The following is a 9,074-nucleotide window of genomic DNA, read 5'->3' on the forward strand; positions in this document are numbered from 1 at the left end:
GCTGCGGTGTGGACCTCAGTCCCGACCCCGGGAGGTCCCCTGGTGGGTGTTCTGGGCTGCAGTGTGGACCTCAGTCCCAACCCCGGGAGGTCCCCTGGTGGGCGTTCTGTGCTGTGGTGTAGCATTTTATAGAAAGTGGGCGCTCTCTGAACTGCCATCGGCACGAAGCAGGCTTTGCTTCTAACTTGGCTGTCGCAGTGCCTCTCTTTGTGCTTTTCATGCTGTTCCCAGGGGTGGTAAGTTGATGTTTCCTCTGTCTCTTTTGCAGCCACCAGAGGACTTTTGTGCTTGAGGTCATGGGGAGACACTGCGGGTACGTATGTGCGGTGCTGTCTGCGTGGCGAGGACGCTCAGCCTGGCCTCCTTGGCCGGTCCACGCGGGAGCCCGCCGCTGCCTTACGAAGCCACCGCTCTTTCCAAATAGGTACCTAGCCCTGGTGAGCGCCCTGGCCTGCGGGGCAGACTGGGTGTTCCTTCCAGAGTCTCCCCCGGAAGAAGGCTGGCAGGAGAACATGTGCATCAAGCTCTCGGAGGTAACGTGCGTCCTGTTTCCCGTGCCTCGCGGTGGCTCCGGCCACACCGCTCTAACCGTGACGGGTGACAGCCGTGGGATTTCCGGGTGGGACGGACTTGGAGACACGTGGGAAGTGTGGGGCTCTGAAGCGAGGTTGAGCTCAGGACATAGGGTCTGCTGGCTCCTTGTGGCCCCGTCTGCTCCCCAGCGATGCAGAGTGCGGGAGAGAAACGCCCAGAACGCTGTTCTCCCTGCACGGCAGCCGCTGATGCTTGAGGTGGTAGAGGCCGTGGCCGTAAAAGAAGTCGAACCTGGGGAGGAAATCTGCTTCCTGTTCCTCCTGCGCTTACCAGCGTGAACAGACCTGCACTCTGACCGTTTCTGCACACGCCGTGCGGCCCAGGTCACAGCCCCCCCAGCTGCCCCTTGTGGCCCCCGCCCCTCTGGGCGTGCCTCCGGTTGGATCATTTACCGGTCGCCCAGAACCAGGCTTTTCCTGTCCTCATGTCTGACGTCTGTGGCTCCTGCCGTGCGTTATTAGCTCCGGGGAGGCACACGAGGTCAGCTCTCAGGACAGAGTCCCCGTGCCTGGTGAATTTCCCTGCCGTGTCACCGCTGCCCTGCGGGGATATCTTTAAGCGTATGGCGTAGGCCACTGATGGTCATACTTAGCAGACACTTGGGCCGAGGGTGCACCAGGGACACGTGTGCGCTAAGACATTGCCGTCACCTTCAATGTGACGGGTTCCGAGAAAGGACTCTGGGCAACAGACCGAGTACGCTCTGACCTAAAAACAGCGTAAGAAACTCCTGACGGACGCCGCGCCCTTGCCGGGAAGAGCCCCGCACATAGGAAGATGAAGTTTAGGCAGGAGACTGGTGAAGCCACCGATGTCCCGGGTACGGGCGTTACCAGTGACATAGCAGACGTGCTTGGTGTTTCTCGCCTCTGACCCGGGGACGTGGGATGCACCCCCACCGGCCCGTTGGCGTGGGGCCACACGTGGCTGGCTGCGTGAGAAGCACAGTGCTTCTGCGTGGCTCACCCCCCCCCCCCCCCACCGGGGGCCGTACCCGTCCCTGCCCGCCACCGGTCCCCCTGCCCCCGGCCTGGCCAGGACCACGCCATCTCGGGCCACGTTCTGGCCTTCGGGACGAGGAGACGCGGGCCTGCTCTGGGGCCGCGCACAGCGGGTCAGAGGGGCAGCGGTGAGGCTGTTATCTGGGGGGTGGGCGCTCGTGTTTAGCTTTGCCCGTCGTTTCCGTAACCGTGTGGTCTTCTCTGCAAACGTCCTTGGGTTTCAGACTTTGTAAATGGCACTGCGAGCTGGGACGAGGACGAGAACGTGGTGGGGTCCCCGCGTTAGGTGTCGGGAGACTGAGGGCGAAACACTGATCGTTCTGTCCGCAAGAAGTTTTATCGGGCGTGAACGTGGCGCTGGGAGCATTTCCCCAAATGTCCCGTCCGATAAACGGGCCCGGGAAGCACACCTCACGGCGTCCGCCAGATTCTGGCTACTTGGGTTTGAGATCGGAAAGGCCGCCCCAAGGCAAGACCCGGGCTTGGGCCGCGGCCCCCGGATCCTCCGCTGTGCCGCGGGGAGATGCTTCGGCCCCTAGTGACCCGGGGGGATTCGTGGGTGCACGGGTCCCAGTGGGGAGCCAGGGCTCCTGCCGTGCCCTGTTCGGGGCTCGGGGCCTCCCTCCCCACGTGAGTGTGGGTGGCGTGTGGCCACGTGGCCAATCCCGTATTCGTGGACACGTCGTAATCACTTGCGACCACATCTTCGCACGCTTAGACCACCCCGCAGCAAACAGCCTGTGTCCTTGTGACACCCCCCCCCCCCCCCCCCCCCGAGGGACTGCCCACCTGTGTGACGTCTCCCGGCCTCCCCGGGAGGGTCCTTAACTTGGGACTCGGTAGACAGTGTCCTTGCTGACCGTGGTTTCAGCACATCGCTGGGTGACACCCCCCTCCCCCCCCAGGGGGCTGCGGGGACAGCAGGTGTGGGCTCAGTGCCAGGCTGGCCGGTCCCGCACAGGTGCGGCTTCCCCACGTGCGTGCTCTCTGTGCGGCCCCCCCCCCCGCCCGCCTTCTGCACGGGCCTGGGGCTCCGTGCTCCCCTCCCCCCACCCCTGCACAAGACTGGGGCTCTGTGCTCCCCCTGCCCGCCCAGGCCTGGGGCTCCGTGCTCCCTTTGCAGGGGCAGGAATTCCCTGCCAGGTTCACAGTGAGTGGGTGGGAGGCTCTGGCTTCAGGAGGAGATCAGAAGCCTGGTTTGCGGTATAGACGCGTCGCTGGGGCCCATGGCTGAGCTCACCGCCTTCTGGGACCAGATGGCAAACGAGCGTGGTCCCCAGCCTGGGGTCACCTGGATGCTGGCCTGTGTCCAGGGTGACCAGCCTTCCCCCACCCCGACCCCACTTGCCCAGAGCGCCTTCACCCGCCCGCGGTAGTTGGTGACCCGTGTGCAAACTTGGGTGAAGATCTCTGCCTGGAAAGAGGCCAGTGCGTTTGGGGCAAAGGGCCCTGGGTTTGTCTCTTGTTAAAAACGATTTTGGTGTCCTGTTTTCCTAGAACCGTGCCCGGAAGAAAAGACTGAATATCATCATTGTGGCGGAAGGCGCCATCGACACCCAAAATAAACCCATTACCTCTGAGCAAATCAAGGAGGTGAGTGTGTCTGGTTTCGTAATTCTCAGGCGCCAGCCTAGAAGTGGGGGATTTTAACAAGGCTGGTGGGGTTCGCGTTTGGAACGTTGTGTTATTATCATGAAAACATTTTTTGTTCTTCCTGATGTTTAAAAATGTTTTGGTAATGACTCATAACTTTTAACGGCAGGAGACTCCGCGGCTCCCGCGTACTGTCCTCAATATCCCCAGAGGCCTGGGAGCCGCCCTGACAGTTGAAACGCAGCAGGGGAGGGACAGGGACAGGGGGTCCCGGCTCCGCGCGCCAGCTGCCCGCCAGCGACAGGGGTCGGGCCCCAGTGTTCTCACAAACAAGATTGCCTTGTTGGGTTCACGCCCGTGCTGCGTCCGGCCTCCAGGGCAGCCTTGTTGCAGCAGGGCTCGCCCGAGGGCGCTGGCTTGTCACAAGGACCCCGGACGGGAGGGATGGGCCGGCTCTCCCGTTAGGCCGGCGATGGCTCATGTCTGGACAGAACGCGGGGGAGACAGACAGACGGGCAGGCAGCCTCCGGTTGAAGCTGTCCATCAGGGCAAAGGACGTTACCGGCTGCCTTCGCGAACTGGTTTCTCTGTCCTGCCTTTCGTTCCTTCCCAGACCAGCCGTGCAGCTGAGTATTAGAACAGGGGGATCTGTCTGGGAAAGTTATCTGCCATTATCGACAAGAAGTAATCAATAAGATCAGAGACTTTCCTTTTCCCGCTTAATCAAAGTTGAGATTGAATCATGGGATACGAGAGCAGGAAGGACCACAGGCGCCACCTGGCCTGGCCCGTTGCTGGTACAGGAGTAAGTGGGGTGAGTGTGGATGGCAGCCCGGCCCAGCGACGCTCACGTGGGGCCGCCCTGGGGGCACCCCGTGGCTGACCACGCATCCACGCTGTGCTTTTCATTTACAGCTGTGCAGACTTACGGTGACTGGGGGGGGAAATGTCTGCATTTCCAGAAGGTATTAGTAACGATGTGCCCTGATCTCAGCTCACCATTCACCTAAACGTTCCTCTAGGAAGCGAACTTTAGACACTGGAAGTCTCCCCCGCGTAGGTCCGAGGAAGGGACTCCCGAGTCCCCAGCCCCAGCACAGAGCACGAGATGACGTCCTGTGTCGCTCTGTTTCCCACAGCTTGTGGTCACGCAGCTGGGGTACGACACGCGGGTGACCATCCTTGGACACGTGCAGAGAGGCGGGACTCCTTCGGCCTTTGACAGGATTTTGGTGAGTGAGGATAGACATCGTGGGGCGCCTCCACCCACGAGCGAGAAGGAACGTGTTACCGGGAAGTCCGACGCTCACAGAGCCATCCGGTGGCCATCCGGTGAAGAGCGTCCCTGCCTGCAGAGCCTGTGGCTCGTCCTGGAGACCCGCTCGGCCCCCCGTCACCCAGACGCTGGGGGACCCCCAAACAGGGGGTGCTGAGGGGGAGGGGGACACATGCAGGTTTCTAGACGCAGGCCCCAGGGTCAGCAGAGGCCAGTCCAGACTCGTGGGTATTGGTCTGGTTGCTTTTTGCACCTCGGAGCCCCCTTCAGGGCCCCCCGCCAGCCACCTCCTAGTGGGGTCGAAATCTCATCGAAATCTCCCCATTGGCGGTGGGTTAAACGTGATAGGATAGACCGTAAGGAGCTCATCAGGACCCATGCCGGGGGGACGGGGGGACGGGGGCACGCTGGGTCCGGCTGAACACGGGCCAGGCCTCCGCTCACGGGTGCGTCTGCTCACGGTCGTGCCTCCCCGGAGCTGGTGGACGTGCTGCCTGGACCCGTGACCTTGCCTTTGACCTTCGCGATTGTCACTTACAGGCCAGTCGCATGGGGGTGGAGGCCGTGGTCGCCCTTCTCCAGGCCACCCCAGAGACCCCGGCCTGCGTGGTGTCGCTGAGCGGGAACCAGGCCGTCCGCCTGCCCCTGCTGGAGTGTGTGCAGATGGTGAGTTGGCCCGGGACGCCGGCCGCTGCCCGTGGGGGAGGCAGGGGCTCGGTGACACCAGGAGGGAGGCAGCGCGCAGCGGAACCTCCCCAAAGACGAGCTCCGTCTGTCGGGAAGGAGCGTGTGCACATCACCCGTTTCTGCCAGCAAGACGAGATGTGTCGGGACGCGGGTCCGTGAGGCATCCGGGGGGGGCTTCACGGGGTGCGGTGGACGGGGCGGAGCCCCTCCGATGGCAGCTGCCCCTGCCCTCTGTCCCCGAGGACATTCCCATCTGAGACGTGGCGCTGGAATGGCTAGCTGGGGTGACATCCTGGGGTGCACCGGCCTCCTTCGGGCCCCGGGGGTGGGGCCCCTGCACGCAGCAAAGCGGGCTGGGGTTTTCGAGGCAATTGGGCACTACGCGAGGTGGCAGCGAGCTGCATCAGACGTTGTCAGTGTCTTGTCTTTTCCGAGGCCTGTTTGTTACAGTCCTTTTACCTGGCCTTCCCGGTGGCTCTGAAGCGTTTGTACTTTATAACCTGTGCAGAGAGGTGATGAAGCAATTCAGTCTTGGACTTGTTGCAAGTGGCCGTAGAAACGTAATTGCCAGGAGGCTTTGGAGTGAATAAATGTGTGTGCAAGTGTGCATGGCTACGTGTGTGCATGTTTCTGTGTGTGCAAGTGTGCATGGCAGTGTGTGCGTGCATGTATGTGTGTGTGTGCACAGCTGCGTGTTTGTGCACGGCTACACGTGTATATTGTGTGCATGTTTCTGGCTGTGCACCTGTGCGTGGCTACGTGTGCATGTTTCTGTGTAAGTGTGCATGTTTCTGTATGTGCAAGTGTGTGCGGCTGCGTGTGTTCACGTGTGTGCGTGTTTCTGTGTACGCACGTTTCTGTGTGTGCAAGTGGTCACGACTGCGTGTGCATGTTTCTGTTTGTAAGTGCGCACGGCTGTGTATGTGTGCGTTTGTGTGTGCATGGCTGTGTGTGTGCAAGTGTGCATGGCTACGTGTGTACGTGTATGCATGTTTCTGTGAAAGTGTGCGCGGCTACGTGTGTGCACGCGTGTGCATGTTTCTGTGTAAGTGTGCATGGCTGCTTGTGCATGTTTCTGTATGCAAGTGTGTGCGGCTGTGTGTGTGTTCACGTGTGTGCGTGTTTCTGGGTGTGCAAGTGGGCACGACTGTGTATGTGTGCGTGTTTGTGTGTGCATGGCTGTGTGTGTGCAAGTGTGCATGGCTACGTGTGTACGTGTATGCATGTTTCTGTGCAAGTGTGCGCAGCTACATGTGTGCATGTGTGTGCATGTTTCTGCTAGTGCACCTGTGCGTGGCTATGTGTGCATGTTTCTGCGTAAGTGTGCGTGGCTGCTTGTGCATGTTTCTGTATGTGCAAGTGTGTGTGGCTGCGTGTGTTCACGTGTGTGTATGTGTCTATGTGTGCGAGTATACACAGCTGTGTGTGCACGTTTCTGTGTGTGCAAGTGGGCACAACTGCGTGTGCGTGTTCCTGTGTGTGTGAGTGTGGATGGCTGCGTGTGTGTGCACGTGTGTATACGAGTGCCTGGCTGCACGTGTGTGTGTGTGTGTGCACCCGGTGTCTGTCAGGCACTGTCCCCAGGGTCCCGCACGTTCCTACAACCCAGATAATTTTGGAAGTTGGGCTATTTTCCTCAGGGAACAGATGAGGGAATGGAGTTCAGAGGCGTGAATAACTTGCCTGAGGTCCTCGGGCTGAAAGGGCCGAGGCGGTGTGAGTGGTGCTCCCCGGGCCGCCCGCCCCTGCTCCCTCCCCGGGTGGCCCCCCCCTCCCGAACCGGGGGTTGCCCACAAGGCCGTGTGCGAACTCCACCTCGCCCCGGCTGTGCTGCTGTCCCTGGGGCCTCAGGGTCTGTGGCCCCGGCATTGCTTTGTCACGGCAGCCTGGGCTCGGCCCTCGCAGCCGGGCAGGCGCAGGTGCAGCCTCGCTGACCCCGGGCTGCCGGCCTGGAAGGTCGGACGGAGCGCAGGGCGGGGAGGGAAGGACCCGGTGTCGGGGTCTTGACGTGTTCCTTCTTCCTTTCCTGACTGGTTTGAAGACCCAGGACGTGCAGAAGGCCATGGACGAGAGGAGATTTAAGGACGCCGTGCGACTCCGCGGAAGGTGACTCTCCCGAGGGCGCTGCTCTCCTGGGGCCCTCGCTCCTCAGCGGTGCTCAGCCGTGCTCCAGGGCGGTGCTCCTTCCCAGCCGAGGAAGTCAGGCCGAGCCCGGCCTCGGGCAGCGTTCTGCCGCCTGCAGGCCTTGATGGGGAGCGGCGGGAGCAGTTTGCTGTCCCGGCTGGTGGGGTTGCTGAGGACTTGGCGAGGTTAGGACGGGACGTGGCACGGGGCTGGCATCTTGAGAAAGAAACCCGAGCGTGTGAGAGGCCTGGTTCCTTGGCCGCGGACACGACGTGCCTCCTACATAACTGGACGCGCCAGGGCTCGGGAGGTGGGGTGACCGGCCCCTCGTGCCCTCACCTTGGCCCCGACGGCGGCCTCTCCTTCCAGGAGCTTCGAGAGCAATCTGAACACCTACAAGCGGCTCGCCATCAAGATGCCAGATGACCAGATCCCCAAGGTGGGTGCCGCCGCGGCTCGCTCCCGTGAGGCCCCCCGTGTCCCCCGCGGACCCTGGCGTCCTGGGCTCCCGGGCGGCGTGCCCGCTGTGAGCCCCCCGCGTGCGAGCCCTCCGCTGTCTTGCAGAGCAACTGCAACGTGGCAGTCATCAACGTGGGCGCCCCCGCCGCCGGGATGAACGCGGCCGTGCGCTCGGCCGTGCGCGTGGGCATCTCCGAAGGGCACAAGATGTTTGCCATCTACGACGGCTTCGAGGGCTTCGCCAAGGGCCAGGTGAGTCCCCGGGGGGCATTGTGGGGAACGGGGCCTCCCTTCCAAGGCTTGAAACCTGGGGCTGTGTCATGTGACGAACGCGGGGCCCAGATCCGCCCTGAGGCGCACGTCTGAGGCCACGTGGCGCTCGGCAAGGAACGCACTGCCCGGTTTTCTCAGGGGACAGTCGGCAGTGACGCCCGTGGGGCCTGTGGACGCTGGCCTGAGGCTGTCCACGTGGGGGATGCTGCAGGCCCAGTGCTCAAGAACGGCAAGCACCCGAACGAAAGCCTTGCCGGAGAGAGCGGGCGCCTCTTGAGTGCTTGCTGTATACGCTCCCCGATCCTACGGGATCCGCACGTTAACCCACTTAAATCTCGCAGCAAAGCGGCCACGTCAGCCCCATTTTGCTCACTTGATCGAGGTCACACGACTCAGGAGCTCAGATAGCGGGGAGGCTGCAGGCCCCCCCCACCCCGTAACCCAGCGTATCCTGCAGGGCAGCGTCTGTTCCCCCCGTTATTTAATGATAACAGTGCGCGGAGTTCTTCCGGGGGGCATCCAGCTAGGGACAAGGCAGAGCCTCGCTCGGCAGGGTTGCGCCTTCAGGAGGGAGAGGACGTTGAGGGAACAGATGGTTCACAGGGCGTGGTCGCTGCCCAGACCCACAGAGGAAGGGTCAGCCGCGGAGACTCAGACCACAGACAGAGGACGCGGCCGCAGCAGCAGAGTCGGGAGGTGCAGGCGGCCGGGGGGCAGGTGGCTCGTAGGTGATTATAGAGTTGGGCTTGTGCCGGGAGTAGACAGGGCTTTGAGCAGGGTTGTGTGAGCGCGTGCTGAGGGTCTCTGACCAAAAGCAGGCGCAGAACCAGGGAGATGAGCTGGGGCTTCTGCTATGAGCCAGGGGGAGATGGTCCTGCAGGGGGAGATGCTGAGGTAGGGGGAGATGATGCAGGGGGAGGTGCTGAGGCAGGGGGAGGTGCTGAGGCAGGGGGAGGTGCTGAGGTAGGGGGAGATGGTGAGGCAGGGAGAGATGATCCTGCAGGGGGAGGTGCTGAGGCGGGGGGAGATGATGCAGGGGGAGGTGCTGAGGCAGGGGGAGATGGTGA

General features: G+C 62.3%; 1 protein-coding gene across 3 annotated transcripts in view; it reads left to right on the forward strand.

Annotated features, from left to right (window-relative positions):
- PFKP (phosphofructokinase, platelet) overlaps positions 1 to 9,074 on the forward strand; it is a 45,638-nt gene that overhangs the window by 27,137 nt on the left and 9,427 nt on the right. For all 3 annotated transcript variants that reach the window (XM_049624504.1, XM_049624512.1, XM_049624495.1), the window contains exons 6-13: positions 269 to 313; positions 425 to 533; positions 3,093 to 3,188; positions 4,328 to 4,420; positions 5,005 to 5,130; positions 7,193 to 7,257; positions 7,645 to 7,714; positions 7,840 to 7,986. In XM_049624504.1, the coding sequence (XP_049480461.1) occupies positions 269 to 313; positions 425 to 533; positions 3,093 to 3,188; positions 4,328 to 4,420; positions 5,005 to 5,130; positions 7,193 to 7,257; positions 7,645 to 7,714; positions 7,840 to 7,986 (751 nt within the window). The remainder of the gene's footprint in view (positions 1 to 268; positions 314 to 424; positions 534 to 3,092; positions 3,189 to 4,327; positions 4,421 to 5,004; positions 5,131 to 7,192; positions 7,258 to 7,644; positions 7,715 to 7,839; positions 7,987 to 9,074) is intronic.

This window comes from Panthera uncia, chromosome B4 (genome assembly GCF_023721935.1).
Source record: "Panthera uncia isolate 11264 chromosome B4, Puncia_PCG_1.0, whole genome shotgun sequence".
Lineage (NCBI taxonomy): Eukaryota > Metazoa > Chordata > Mammalia > Carnivora > Felidae > Panthera > Panthera uncia.